The sequence below is a fragment of the Atractosteus spatula genome, chromosome 9, assembly GCF_055471065.1.
Source record: "Atractosteus spatula isolate fAtrSpa1 chromosome 9, fAtrSpa1.hap1, whole genome shotgun sequence".
Lineage (NCBI taxonomy): Eukaryota > Metazoa > Chordata > Actinopteri > Semionotiformes > Lepisosteidae > Atractosteus > Atractosteus spatula.
The window spans coordinates 47,762,102-47,777,478 of record NC_142714.1 but is presented as its reverse complement, the minus strand read 5'-3'; the positions used below and the strand labels follow the sequence as shown (position 1 = coordinate 47,777,478).

Genomic DNA, 15,377 nt, shown 5'->3' with positions numbered 1-15,377 from the left:
CAAAACTGGGAGTTAAACTACAGCAGTAGTTGCAAACAGTTTGAGTTTTCCAGTGAAACACTGCTTTCAAAAAGTGCAAAGCCACCATGATGCATTCTTGCTGTCTGTAACAACTGATCCAGGAGCGAAACTGAACCATTGTCCTGAAGCACTCAAAGGGAAAGAGGTTTTGATTTCATGTAGGTCAATAATATTGTTTTGAATGTAAACTATAGGTTCTATCACATGTGATGTCTGTTCTTATGAGTGTTCTTATTGTTGGCCTGTTCCTATTGGGAACAGATAACTCTTAGATGTGTCTCTGTACATTTTAGTAGTGTTGAACTCCAATAAAGATCTCAATTTTTTAAATTTAGAAATTCAGAGCTGTGTTACTGATTATTTGTTTGGGATGGGGAGGGGCTGTTCAAAGCTTTGACTGTAATTTCTTAAATCTCCATTTTCTCTTACTTAAATTTTTTTTCATCTTGAGCTGCTTTGAGATGCTAACTGATGATGTCTCATTAATGATTTGAGGAAAGATGTAGATGTTGGGTTTGTGTAGGGAGGATATCATATACTTAACAGTGAACCCACTTTCACAAGTATGCATTTTATTTCAGCTTTTAACTCATGTTTGCAGTTATGAGGGATTTTTTTCATCTTTGTATCACTATCGTAGCCACACCTCTCCCCCACTCTGATCCAGAAAAGCCTATACCTTTTAGTTTTTTCTAAGCTCAATTTTTATAATGTAGTATTTGCTGGTATATCCAAACAAGTTCTGAGGTTGCAACATGTTCGGACCCCAGCTGCTCATATTTTAACCACAGTTAATAAGCATGTGTTGCTGGTTTTAGACTGGCTGCACTCACTGCGTTTTAGAATAAAATTCAAAATAATGCTGCTCATCTTTAAGGGCTTGAATGACTTTGTCAGTGATGTGTTCACTCCCTGTACACCTGCCTGTTGCGTTTGTGCTCCTTGGATTCCAGTCTTTGGCAGGCTTTCCGATCTGTATTCTGCACTTGGATTTGATTACTTGTCTGTCAAGGTGTATCACACACTGTCTCATGTTAAAATATCCTGATCTGTACTTGGTATCGTACAGGGTTTTTACAATACAAGGTGCTTTAAGAGTCACCTTTGGGGAAAGCATACAATCAAAAGGACGAGTTGTTTTAAGAGGTTGCTAAATCTTCCTGCATTTGTTTTGATCTGATCTGGAATCAACAGTTTGTTATATGCAGCCTTTCACAATTGCCAGGTTTTTATTTTTTGCACACAGTGCAGTGGGGAGAATAAGGAACTGTAGACATTTTCCACTGTGCTCGTCTTACAGAGCCATTAATCTTTTCATTTACATCTTTTCCGTTTGTTTAGCTTAAGGCAAAACGAGTATTGGGCTGTCTCAGTTGCTGGAGCACTCCTCCTTGCACTGCGACCTGGTGGAGCCCTTTAACATCTTGCTGATCGTGCTGTTTGCTTGAAATTAAAACACTTGTTTATTTGTTTTATATTTAAATACATGACAGAACGCACAGTTGTAGGAAACACATTATATACAGTGAGGAACAAGGTACACAAACAAGAGAAACAGAACACAATGGCACATGACAAATCAGACACCACTCTCTCAGCTGGGGAGGTGGGAACTGCAGATAAGTGTTGGATGATCCAAAGGCAAGGGTTTCTGCTTTTTTGCCAATCCATATTGCCATTCTCATAATTTAGCTGGAAGAAACCTGATTAGATTTTTGGTCTCTATGAATAATACAGAATCTGATTTAAGTACAAATGATCAATAATTGATTTGGGTTTTTCCAAAAAAAACATGAATCTTTAACCCTTAAGACCAGAGACTGATATACAGGAACTTGCCTATCTGCGGTGATCTAATTCTAAGTAAGGTGATCAGCAAATTAAAGCATCACCTTATCAGCAATTAACCTTGTTTCATAATTAAATTCTGAGGGATTTAGTCAGTTAACCAAACTGGGGGATGAAAACAAAACACTGAGAATTTCAAGATGTGCTCTTAAGCAGGCTCACATATGCTGTGCCATCTTATGTCAGGAGAGCAATACATCCTACTGGAGAATGAGAAATAACCCTGTCAAGGGGTTATTAGTGATGCTCTCCAGGCCACCGTACTCTCAGTACAAGCTGGTCTTCTTCATGATGCGCAGGAACTCCTGCTCGTTCACCTCCCCATCTCCGTCTCGGTCCGCCTCGTCAATCATCTCCTGCAGAGAGACAGGCATCAGCGAGACCCTGGCGGCGTGCATACACTACACAGCCTTGCAGCGCTGGGCCCCCGCATTCAGCTCTGGACCTTTGGGTACTGTCTGTGTGGAGTTTGCATGTTCATGTAGATTTCCTCTGGGTGCTCTGTTGTTTTTTTTCCCCCAATCCAAAAACATACTGGTATGTTAATGTGCTGTTTCATATTGGAGTTCATCTTAAGGTTTACAGATTTTACTTGAAACAAGAAAAAGACAAAGCGCTCTTATTTTCATCCCCCGACTGCCTGCGCACACAACCAAGAAAAGTGCGTCTCTGACCTGCAGCTCCTCATCAGTCAGGTTCTCTCCCAGCTCCTTCGCTACTCTCTTCAGGTTGCGGAAGGAGATCTTTCCAGTCTCGTCATCGTCGAACAGCCGGAAAGCCTTCAGGATCTCCTCCTTGGAATCCTTTTCCGCCTGGGAGAGTGCACAGGACAGCCGCCTCAGACCAGCAGTCCCCAAAACTCCTCATGCTGACCTACACACCACAACTGAAGTAGGACAGCAAGGGCACCTTTGCTGGAACATCCTGGGTTGTACAAAGAGCCCTACTCCATCTTATTTACATCACCAGAGTTTGGGGTATTCCCCTGGTTTTGAAATGCTGGATCTTGGTGTTACCCTTAGAGCTCACTGTGTACCCAGAGGGATAAGAGAACTCTCAGCTGACTCAGGGCATGCCACGCTGTTTTTAAAGCTTGGCTGAAAGCTCACATGTTAAATGTGTCCGTTAATAAATAGTGGCTTAGGGCAGTTTCAAACATGCTAAGGCAATACTAGTGCTAGTTTAGCTCACCCAAATGTTGTAGCCTGTGAACAACTGGCCCTGGGGTTTGCATGCAGAGGGTTTGGGGAAAATTACCATCTTCTGTGTCATGACTGCCAAGAACTCATTGAAGTCGATCTTGCCAGTTCCTTCCTTGTCGATCTCGGTGATCATCCTCTTTATCTCCTCCTTCTTTGGCTCAAATCCCAGTGCCCTCATCGCCACCTGAACCACAAAAAGGCACGTTCACATGAGCGCAAATTATACTGCAAAACTCGCATGGGTCCTTAAGGCTCTGGTTTACAAGAGATAAAGGGACATTTGGTTGCCTTTATTCCACCTGGAATAAATGGAGTTACAAACTCCATTAAGAACAGTCTGTCTGAGGTTTACGAAAACCTACTGGCAAGTGACACAGCTCTCTCTCTCCAGAGCCCACTGCCACCCGTTACACTAACAACCCAACAACAAGTATCCAGTCTTGACCCAGTCTCTACCGGACCGCCCCAGCGGACACCGAGCCTGGGTCTCTCCCGGACCACCCTGGCGGACACCCAGCCTGGGTCTCTACCGGACCGCCCCCAGCGGACACCCAGCCTGGGTCTCTCCCGGACCGCCCCCAGCGGACACCCAGCCTGGGTCTCTCCCGGCCCGGCAGACACCGAGCCTGGGTCTCTCCCGGCCCGGCGGACACCCAGCCTGGGTCTCTCCCGGACCGCCCCAACAGACACTGAGCCTGGGCCTCTCCCGGACCGGCCCGGCGGACACCAGCCTGGGTCTCTCCCGGACCGCCCCCGGCGGACACCCAGCCTGGGCCTCTCCCGGACCGGCCCGGCGGACACCAGCCTGGGCCTCTCCCGGACCGGCCCGGCGGACACCCAGCCTGGGCCTCTCCCGGACCGGCCCGGCGGACACCAGCCTGGGTCTCTCCCGGACCGCCCCCGGCGGACACCAGCCTGGGTCTCTCCCGGACCGCCCCCGGCGGACACCCAGCCTGGGCCTCTCCCGGACCGGCCCGGCGGACACCCAGCCTGGGCCTCTCCCGGACCGGCCCGGCGGACACCCAGCCTGGGCCTCTCCCGGACCGGCCCGGCGGACACCAGCCTGGGCCTCTCCCGGACCGGCCCGGCGGACACCAGCCTGGGCCTATCCCGGACCGGCCCGGCGGACACCAGCCTGGGTCTCTCCCGGACCGGCCCCGGCGGACACCGGGCCTGGGCCTCTCCCGGACCGGCCCCGGCGGACACCCGGCCTGGGTCTCTCCCGGACCGCCCCGGCGGACAGGGTGGATTCGGCTGGCCCTCGGCAGGTACCTTCAGCTCCTTGACGTCGATGTGCCCGGAGCCGTCGGTGTCGAACAGCTCGAACGCCTCGCGGATCTCCTGCCGCAGCTCCTCCGTCAGCTCCGGCTTGGGGCCCGTTTTCTTCCGGGGGGCCACAGCCCCCAGGGACGGCTTCTTGTAGCTGGAGGCCTGAGGAGGGATGGGGAGGGCGAAGAGGAGCAGGTGTGAGCAGCAGGGAAACAGGGCTAGTTTGAGGCCTGAGGCTGGTAAAGAGGTACCAGGGTCAGCAGTCAGGTACATCCTGGCACCTTGCTGTTGACATATTGTCTGAATACCATGTTGAAACAATCCCATAATCCCATGCTTTTGTTACCCGGAGTAACCGCACTTTAAGCGTACGGTCCTTCTCTTAATGATCACACCTGCTGAAGAGGGAGCTGAGGGGGGTGAATCGTGTAGTTTTCCGGGGACAGAAATGAAAAAAGGTTGCAAATCCTCAAACCGTGTTTATGCACTTCGTCGTGAATTCGTAACGTTTCGTCTAGCGCTAAAAAAAAATAAGAACAGTCCCACGCTCTGTATAAACGTAACCGCTACTAAATTTCTTTCAGTTAGAACTAGATTGCCATGTATCTGCGGTTTTGAGAATTAGCTCGACTGTAGGCCACACTGCGGTCGTGAAGGTGGGAAAATTACATACAAACACATCATGGAAAAAGATGAATAAGATGAACAGAAGCTGCAGGCCCGTGGAAAACCTGTACTGAACTTCAAGCAGCAAGCAGTGTAAGGCCTCCTATATGCGAAACGCCAAAAACAAACGTCTCATGAATGCAGTCACAAAGCTTACCATGAGAGCTGCACAGCGAGGAGGGGATACCTATCAACAAGGCCCAGTTTCAATATTTCTGCGCCGCGATGAATTCCCTGCTCATGGTTAACTACTGTTTATAGGCGGTGATCCAGCCAGGCAGTGAACGTCAGACTGGGCTCTCTGATTGGCGGCTGAAGCCCCGCCTCCCTACGCTTTCCGCCTCTGATTGGACATAACGTCCAATACATTGCTAAAGGGGGTAATTCTATTGGATTGTCATTGGCTAAGGCCTTTCTGTCATTCTGTCAGAAAAAAAATACAGGGGACAACACTGCACCGATTTCGCAGTAAATCTATTCCTGTCTGCGCGAATTTAGCCGTAAAAAAAAGACGTCACCAGGTCGCGTGTCCAAGAGCTAAAAAGTCTGCACAAAAAAGTAAAAAAAAGGCTGCACAGCTAATTATAGGAAGACACCATATCCATAAAATAGAAATGGAATTTTACATTAAAACCATTCAAAACATTACAAATAAGATAGCTAAACGAACCGTTGAAATCTTAATTTATATTATAATGTTTCTAGAAAATAACTGAGTATCCCTGACTATTCTTAGAATGAATGTTAAATTATTTCGTTTGATGTTACTTATTGTTATATGTTATTTGTTAATAGTTATAAATAAAGCATTAAAGCATGAATCGTGAAAGCATGAATAGTGGTGTATGCGAGGTATGTTATTGGATATAGCCCTCTCCGCACCTGCTAGCGCAATCCAGTCAGATACAGATATAGGAGGACTTGAATTTGAGAAACACAAACATGAGCTTGAGCTACCAAACATCCAGGATATCCACTCAGCTAGATGTCTTACGCAGTCCAGGTCCATTCTCAAGGACCCCAGTCATCCCAGTCACAAACTGTTTTCTCTCCTACCGTCCGGTAAACGGTACCAAAGCATTCGGTCAAAGACTAACAGATTACGGAACAGCTTCTACCTCCAGGCAATAAGACTGCTAAATAGCCAAGCTGCAGATCCTTCAGCAAATCACCCGTAATGGCTACATGGACATACAGTTTTCATTGTATTCGGCATACTGCAGTACTTGGACATAAAGTATTGCATATACCCTGGACACATCGCAGCTCTATTTATATTGAGCTCTGTCTGAGTTTATTTGATTCAATTTCTATTGCACTATGATGTATTATTATGTAACCTTTAATTTTGTGATTTTTACCCCCCGGTGAGCTCGCAGAAAAGACATTTCAGTGACAGCAACTACTGCTGCACGCTGTATTGTTGTGCATTTGATAAATAAACTTTGATTGATTGATTGATTGATTGATTGATTGATTGATTGATTGATTGGGGCCGCACAGGCGTGCAATCTAGCCGCGAAAAAAAGTATCGTGAACAGTTTAGTCCTCGTTTCCCCATTGGTTGACCGCATAGCAGAGACCTATTCCAATTGGTTCCCAGTGTGATGTTTCCGGAGCAACTTCTTCCCTATTGGTTAGTCACTGTTCTACAGGGGCTCTGGAATAAGGGTTTTGTCCAATAGAAGCGCTACTGCGGCTCAGCTGATGGTGGTTCTATGATCGCTGTTCATTCATTGACTCGCGGTGAGTTGTTTGGTTTGTATGCTGCATGCTATTGAAGCTGATACTATTACAGTAAGGAATATTGATTTTGTTATGACTTTTGTTAACAAGCGGAAACAGGATTCTCACTTCAAGCAGGTTATAATATTGTTATGTTACGTTATTCGTAATATGCAGTATATATTATATTCGTATGCAGTCCCGTCTGATGTTCAGAAACTGGTTATTTGTACCTGCTCGGTTTCTGATCAGCTTCGTCCACGTTAATGTTTTTTTTAAAAGGAGATCTTTATTCGTGTGACGGCGGCGAAGGAGTTCGGCGTTTTAAAAAATTAAACACAATATTTTTAGTTTTAGTAAATAAGATCTTTTTAATTGAATTGTTTGAGTTGCCAACAGTCTTGATAAAGATTGTACATGATCTCAGTTTTGTCCGACAGAAACAAATGTCTTGCGGATGGTGTTTTTTACATTTTGCTGTTTGATCACAGCCGAGGTTTCGTGACACCTGACACTGATATGGCGACCCGAAGCAGACCGGTGAGTGTCCGAATTCGCTTCACACCTGATACGGTTTGTCTACTCAAAACGTCTAGCTGGAGTAGCAACACTAAGTCCTGTCTCCAGGCCTCACTGTACGATAGACCTAACACTCAATACCATCTCTAATCATCACCCTCACACTAAATCAAACTTCCCTCGATCGCAGTAAGAAACTGAACATCAGTTGTCCACTTATAAATACATCTCTTCCATGGCCATATTGTAACTATCAGCCGGACTGTACACGTCCCATATTGAAATCAGCGTGTCTTTATCTGTTCACAGTCCAGGCGTCTCGCCTGTGTACATTTTAATATGTCAGTGCACTTGAATAGTCAATACAAATAGTCTGAAAAACAGCTCAATTTCCAATTTACAGTGCTTAATGGCTGCAAATTTCTCCCTGAACACCAAGTCGCAGTACAGTCTGCAGTCGACCACATGACTAGAAAACGGGTGTCGCTATGAATGGAAAAGTATAATTATTAACAACTTTACATAATACTTTTCTGGGCACTACAGTCAAAGTGCTTTACAGGTAAAGGGGACTCCCCTCCACCACCACCAATGTGCAGCCCCACCTGGATGATGCAACGGCAGCCATAGTGCGCCAGAACACTCACCACACATCAGCTATCAGTGGGGAGGAGAGCAGAGTAATGAAGCCAGTCCAGAGATGGGGATTATTAGGAGGCCATGATTGAGAAAGATCAGAGGGGTGATTTGGCCAGGATGCCAGGTTAACACCCCTAATCTTTTTGAGAAACACCCTGAGAGTTTTAAAGACCACAGAGAGTTAGGACCTCAGTTGTATGTCTCACCCGAAGGATGATGCCTTTTTTTACAGTATACTGTCTACATCATTGTACTGGGGCATTAAGACCCACACAGACTGCAGGGTGAGCTCCCCATACTGGTCCACTAGTACCTCTTCCAGCAGCAACCTTAGTTTTCCCAGGAGTCTCCCATCCAGGTACTGATCAGCTACCACCTGCTGAGCTTCAGTGGGCTGCCAGAGGTGAGCTGCAGGGTGATATAGCTGCTGGCTATTTAAAGGCTGTTATTAGAAATATGCTTGTTCCTGGTCTTGTAGTCTATTCTAAAAGTGGCCTGGGAAGATGGAATTTACCCTGGATGGGGCGTCAGTCCATCACAAAGCTCATACACACACACATGGATGGACACAATTTAGAGACCTCAATAACCTAGCCAGCATGTCTTTGGAAGATAACCAGAGCCAATAAAGATGCAAGGAAAAATGCAAACTCCATACAGAAGGATCCCCATGTAAGGACCTTAAGTCCTGGAGAAACAAAATGCCCTCTTAAGTGTTGTTTTCTATGTACATTTTACATGTGCATCTACTTGCATGTTCCTAAGACAAAGTAACAGGTGGAAAAGGTTGAGGAACTGGGTTTAGGTTACGAATCTGCAGTCTGCCCCTTGTTGATGTGCCTGTGCTTTATTCCAGAGCAGTAAGCGCTGCACAGTGATCGGGGGCTCTGGGTTTCTGGGGCGCCACCTAGTGGAGAAGCTGCTGGAGCGGGGTTACATCGTCAGCGTCTTCGACATCCTGCAGGGCTACGAGCTCCCTGGGGTCACCTTCCATGTGGGCGACCTCTGTGACCGCCAGGTTAGGCTCCGCACGGCCTGCGCCGACTTGCCTGGGGGTGGGCGGGGTGAGACTCCCGCGGTACAGTGGTGCAGTCCGTTTCTGGTTTTACTGCCTGCCGGTAGACAGGTGGTCCCGTTTTGTCCAGAAGCACCAATTACTCAGGCACCGGCTCGGGTCCCAGAGCTCACCCCTGGTAAAACCTGAGCAGGATTTTACTGCGGTGCAATGGGAGTCGTGAGCCGATCACAGTCCCAGTGAGAAGGCGTGAGCGGTTGTGGTTGTTGGGTGGTGGCGCCGTGTTTTTTGCCCTGTGTTGTGTTACTGTGAGTCTCTCTGCCGCCACAGGCGCTGCTGCCAGCCCTGCAGGGCGCGAGTGTGGTGTTCCACTGCGCCTCCCCGTCTCCCGCCAGCGATGACCGGGCGCTGTTCCATCGTGTTAATGTGGAGGGCACGCGCACGGTGCTGCAGGCCTGCAGGGAGGCCGGGGTGCAGGTAAAGGTTTAGCATTGTCTGGATGTCCAGCAGTCACAGCGGGTAACCGATAGATCACCAGAACGTCGCTGTAACCCTGTTGCTTTTCGGATCCGGAATAGCCCGGGACTGATTTTGGCTTTTTGGATTCGGGTTAATTTTGGGACCAGGGTCATGACCGTTCTCTGTGGGGGCAGAATGGACTGTGTGAGGATGGGAGGCGCACAGATATTTTATCCCCGCATAAGGGCTATGCAAGATCCCAGCCCACCTCACGGAGACTGAGTGAGGTGTTTAAGAGAGAGGGTAGATTGGCTTAGAGACCTCCTCTCGTTTGGAACTATTCCTAAAAAGAAAATAGTCTTTTGTGGAAATGATTTTTGTTTAATCTAACACAAATTCTGCTACGTGGGGATGGCGTTCTTCTGATTTCTGACATCGCAGTCCAGAGTTTAGGTGTTAAATAATCATGTGGCTTTTAATTTAAGCCTATATGTGAATCATCATTGTTTAAAAGTTTAAAAATTTGCATCGTTTCATTTTATAAAGGCACTGTTTACAAATGTCGTCTGTGTGCGTGGGGTGTCGGGTGCGCAGACTGGAGGTCGTTACCAGTGTAGTAAGGATCCGAGTGACGGTGTGGCATAGTTTTCCTGCCTAACTGAACGGGGCTGTGTTTCAGAGACTCGTTCTGACCAGCAGCGCCAGCGTGGTTTTTGAGGGCACCGATATCAAAAACGCCAGCGAGGACCTGCCCTATGCCCGCCGCCCCATCGACTACTACACTGAGACCAAGATCCAGCAGGAGAAGGTACTGGGGCGCAGTCTGGTCACCCAGAAACCCAGAGCTCAAGGGGCCTGAAGGGACCTCTTTCTCTTTCCAGGTCAACCTGAGGTACTGGAGTGACATGACAAGTTGCACACAGAGGACTAACCTTTAAGGAGAAAAACGGAAAGCGTTTTAGCAGTTCAGAAATTCTCCATCATGTTGTCCTTCCTAACAAGTTCTCCCATTCAGATTAAGGAGCTGCACTGACTTAACTAGATCCTTGAAATCTCTCTCCCTGCAAGTCCCCTTGCCTGTTGGGGTGACAGGCCGAATGAGTATTGCCAGAGAGGTGGCACGTCAAGGGAAGCATTATGGGAGTGTTGGGGAACACTGGACAGTCCTGCAGCTTAATCCTCTCACCCCTCCTTCTCTTCTGATCGCCCGCTGAGCTTCAAACCCGTTTCTGTATCTCTCTCTCTCAGCTGGTTCTGGAGGCCTGTGACCCGGCGCGGGGGTTCCTGACAGTAGCAATCCGCCCTCATGGGATCTTCGGACCCCGGGACCCCCAGCTGGTCCCGATTCTGGTGGACTCGGCTCGGAGGGGGAAGATGAAGTTCATTATTGGGTGAGTGCCCCGCAGGTCCAGGTGGACTGACCAGTGTATGTAGCCAGCTGCCTTATCACCCTGCAACCCATTGAAGTTCACCTGGGAAAAACTAAGGTTGCTGCTGGAAGAGGTGTTAGTGGGGCCAGCAGGGGGCACTCTCTCTGTGGCCCACATGGGTCCTAATGCCCCATTATAATGAGGGGAACGCTATACTGTAAAAAGGGCGTCGACCTTCAGATGAGACATAAAACCGAGGTCCTGACTCTCTGTGGTCATTAAAAATACCAGGGTGTTTCTCTAAAAGAGTAGCGTGGGTACCCCTGAGTCCTGGCCAAATTTCCCCCTGGTCTTTACCAACCATGGCCTCCTAATAATCCCCATCTCTGGACTGGCTTCATCACTCTGCTCTCCTCCCCACTGAGGGCTGGTGTGTGTGGAGTGTACTGGTGCGCTCTGGCTGCTGTTGCATCATCCAGGAGGAGCTGCACATTGGGGTGGTGGAGGGGATCCCCATTACCTGTAAAGCGCTTTGAGTGGAGTGTCCAGAAAAGCATTAAATAAGTGTGAGCTATTATTATTTTTATTATTATTATTATTATCATTATTATTATAAGGAAGTGACGGGATAGGGAATGTTTTTGCAGAGTGAAGCAGATCGTTTGGAAGGGTGGAATTGCTTCATCACGGCCTGTTGGGATATAAAGCTTCTGCCAGTAGAAAAGGTCTGAGCTACTATCCTGGCTGTACTGCAAAGTGCTGTCAAAAGACACAAGCCTGCAGAATCCAGGAGGCCACTGCCTAGAGTCTGTCTTCCACAGAGGGCCAAGTATGACCTGTGTGCCACTTAAAAAAACTCATCTTGACTACCATTCAAGTTATACACTCCGAAAAACTGTCCTTTGTGTGAATACCGTTTTATTTGTGAGTTTCACCACACAATTTTGGTTCATTGAACTCGTGAGTCATTGTTTGTAGCTGAATCATTATTCTATGAATGAACAGTACGTCAATCATCAACCTTGGGGAAAAATGTACAAAATTGATGGTTTTACATTGTAAATAATAACATTAGCGTATTCACCATGGGAACAAGTAATAGGTTTATTCCATGCTGAGAAGAGTAGAGAGAAAACGCAACGTTTCGGCTGTGAAGCCTTCTTCAGGTGTCTTCACCATGGGTACATTCAACAGAGTTGCAGAGAGACCTGTTGGGATTTCTAAGGCATGCTGCCTAGAAACATTGTTTCAGCACAAGGTTTGAGTAATTTTTATATCAAAGGAAGCATTCCTCAAATTTGTTTTCCAGGCTGTTGAGAGTTAAGTTTCAGGCAGATGCATGTTGTTTATAAACGCTGGACAGCGTGTGTCTTTGCTTGCTGCCACTACAGACCAGGGCTGCCCAAGTCCAGTTCTCAAGGGTCCTCCTGCCCAGCAGGTTTCTTGCTTCTCTTTAAATCTGCAGCTTCTAAAAACCAAGGAAGCCTGGTCACGTTGGTAATGAAGAGCCTGGTGGACAGGGAACCAGGAACCCTGTGGCTCTCCAGCAGGAACTGGAGTTGTGCGTCCTGGAATGGGTGAAACATGCTGACCACTGAGGTTCTCGCTCTATTGTGTAGCAGGCTGCCCTTTGACCCCACTCTGCATGTCTGCAGGGACGGGACTAACCTGGTGGACTTCACCTTTGTGGAGAACGTTGTCCATGGCCACATCCTGGCTGCGGAGCGCCTGTGTCCAGACTCCCCGCTGTGTGGTCGGGTAAGTGCTGACTGAACACGCGCAGGTGGGACCAGCTTACTTCTGCCAGGCACCTTTCACAGGAAGGCCTGTCCGAGAACAGAAACTAATCCAAATCCCAGGAGTATTGGAAGGAAAGGAAATGGAAGTTTCTTGACACCCCCTACAAAACGTGAATGTACACAATACTTTCCGAGTTAATTTTTTCTTGAAATGGATATTAAACGAGGGCAGCACGGTGGTGCAGGGGTTGGCAGTGCTGGGGCCCTGGGTTCCATTCCGGTCCTGGGGTGCCATCTGTGTGGAGTCTGTATGTTCTCCCCATGATCATGTGAGTTTCCTGCTGGTGCTCCAGTTTCCTCCCACTGTCCAAAGACATACTGGTGGGTTAATTGGCTTCTGGGGAAAAAAAACAATTTGGCCCTGGTGTGTGTGTGTGTCTGTCTGTCCTGCAATGTTTTGGCGTCCTGGCCAGGGTGTACCCTGTCTTGCGCCCATTGTTTGCTGGGATAGGCTCTTGAATTGGACGATGCCATTAGAACATGGATGGATGTTAAATATTTACTCGTGTCCTGCTGAGCTGGAGAGCAGATGGGCGCGTCCAAGGGAAATAACCCCTTCCTGTCCCCGCCAGGCTTACCACATCACCAATGACGAGCCGGTGCGGTTCTGGGAGTTCCTGTCACGGGTCTTGGTGGGGCTGGGCTACGAGGCTCCGCGCTACCACCTGCCTTACCGCCTGGTGTACGGCCTGGCCCTGCTGCTGTGGCTGCTCGCCGTGCTCTTGCGCCCCCTGCTGACCTTCCGGCCCACCTTCACCCCCATGCGGGTGGCGCTGGCCGGCACGCACCACTACTACAGCTGCGCCCGCGCCAAGCAGGAGCTGGGCTACCGGCCGCTGGTCAGCCTGGACGAGGCCATCACGCAGACCGTACGGAGCTACCCTCACCTGCGGCAGGGGGCCTGAGCCTCCTGCTGACCGGGCTGCGCTCTCCGCCCAGGCTGGACAGTGGGGATCAGGGGGCCGAGAAGTGAGCAAGCATTGGATCACCGTGAGCACAATCCTGAGTACACCTAAAACAACACAGTCGGGGCGATGAGCAGCAGCAGTTAGAATTCCTGAGTTGGCCGATGTCCTTGGCTACTTTGCTCTGTGCGCAGAAGATACAAGAGCTCAGTGCCACTCAGCTCTCCTCGCAGCTCCACTAAAGCATTTCTAACAATAAGACAGCACATCAGGAGGTGGAAAAAATAATTTATTTTCCTCTTAATTAAGAATGACCCTTTTCTATTATAATTTCTAACTTTTCTAAGCAGCGTCACCCACATTGTGACTGCAGGATTATCTCCGTATGCCTGTGTATTTACAAAGGCTCTGTCTTTGTATTAATTACCGAATAAACACTGAAAACCATAATGACCACCATCATTCATTATGTGCCCCTAAGCATGAGTAGTGGGCTGGTCCTCATGGGGAGTAGTTTTGTGATGAAAATATTAGAAAACTCTTGATCAGCCCCGCGAGTGCACGGAAAGAGGGAGATCTAGTGTCGCTCTTAGCAGAGGAGCAGTAGGTGTTAGGGGGAGTGGGAGGTTGATGAGCTCGTCATGGGGCTCACATCGCTAATTGCCTCCACGCTGGAAAAGCGTCATTCGGAGCACAGCCCCTGCCCTTCGGCTCGCTGCAGTGGCCAGGACCAGCCGGCGAGCTTGTCGGACAGGTCTGGCGCTGTGTGCCGCAGGGAGAGGGAGAGATGGAGAGAAACGGAGAACTGACAGGGGCGGGGGATCTGAGAGTAATCGGAAGTGAGAGATTCCTAGTTGTTTTCCTAGAGTCGGGGAGAGGGATTTTACATCGCCGTGGTTGGACTTGTGTGTGTGTGTGTAAAGAAATCTCTCGTTTAAAAAAAGTGACAATGTGGAGGAACAGGATTCCGAATTTAAAAAAAACAAATTCCGAGCCAAGTCCGCCGTTACTCTGAACTGCGAGTCAACACCTGGAGGGGCACGGGAGGAGGGGTTTGCTGTGGAGTGGAGACCGCAGGGCCGATGGGGCTGTTTGCCGACATTCCTGGCCCTGGAGGCAGCTCCCACGGTGCCGAGAGTGTGTGGAGGGGTGGCCGTATGACTTAATTCACGTCGCCGCTCTGAACTGCCTTCATAGTCTGTGCCTCTGCGCGAGCGAATTCGACTTCGTAATGACGAAGGCAAAAAAAAAAGAAATACTCTTTTTTTTTTGGCAAACGTCATGTGGGTTTCACCACTAAGACTCAGAATGTGAGTAAAGGCCCTGCCCTATTTTGAGGGACACGCAGCTGAGACTGTTGAGGTGTGCCCGAGTCACCTTCATTGCACGCAAAGAACTGGAATGAGTATTTTTTGTGTTTCATTTCCACAATGTGTGCGTGTTTATTTCAGGTGACCGAACTCGGCGAAGACACTTTTCCAGCTTCAACAACATGGCTGGGGAATTTACTCCATACTCCCTCCACCCTTTGTGTTAAAGACCTTATAGTACACTAAAATGAAAATTCACTGAATTTGTTTCACTTCCTGTGTTGTTATATCAAATCGCTTTTGCAAACTTTTTTTTTCTGGAGCATTGTTTCTTTATTAAAAGGTTCTGAGGTCCATGTTTTGAAGACCAGTACTAATGCCAACTTCACACATCACTGTCTGTTGTTCACCTGGGGAGTGAGGGACTTTCAGGGGGAATATAGAGTCAGTGAGGTACAGAATATAGTGGTCTGGTATCTGAAAGCCACAAACCTTGAATGTCTCCTCTCAGAGCCAGAGGAGACTAGAAATGAAGAGTCACTGTCTTGGAGAAGGAAAGGACTGGTGTTTTATCATCATAATCATTAACAGTATGCATGTGGAATATTTTGAATTCATGGCATTGCTATT

The 15,377-nt window shown here is 48.3% G+C and overlaps 2 protein-coding genes across 2 annotated transcripts; one reads left to right on the top strand and one right to left on the bottom strand.

The window, feature by feature from the left end:
• Window positions 1–1,458: 1,458 nt before the first annotated feature.
• cetn2 (centrin 2) lies at window positions 1,459–5,285 on the bottom strand. Its single transcript, XM_088924456.1, has 5 exons — window positions 5,164–5,285; window positions 4,344–4,502; window positions 3,127–3,255; window positions 2,544–2,681; window positions 1,459–2,225 (listed from the first exon to the last, which is right to left on the bottom strand). Exons 1-5 carry the CDS (start codon window positions 5,164–5,166, stop codon window positions 2,136–2,138), a joined length of 519 nt encoding a protein of 172 aa, XP_088780582.1. The 5' UTR covers window positions 5,167–5,285; the 3' UTR covers window positions 1,459–2,135.
• Window positions 5,286–6,737: 1,452 nt separating this feature from the next.
• Window positions 6,738–13,884, top strand: nsdhl (NAD(P) dependent 3-beta-hydroxysteroid dehydrogenase NSDHL). Its single transcript, XM_088925379.1, has 8 exons — window positions 6,738–6,803; window positions 7,223–7,271; window positions 8,746–8,907; window positions 9,235–9,381; window positions 10,043–10,171; window positions 10,612–10,754; window positions 12,389–12,491; window positions 13,105–13,884. Exons 1-8 carry the CDS (start codon window positions 6,778–6,780, stop codon window positions 13,435–13,437), a joined length of 1,092 nt encoding a protein of 363 aa, XP_088781505.1. The 5' UTR covers window positions 6,738–6,777; the 3' UTR covers window positions 13,438–13,884.
• Window positions 13,885–15,377: the final 1,493 nt, after the last annotated feature.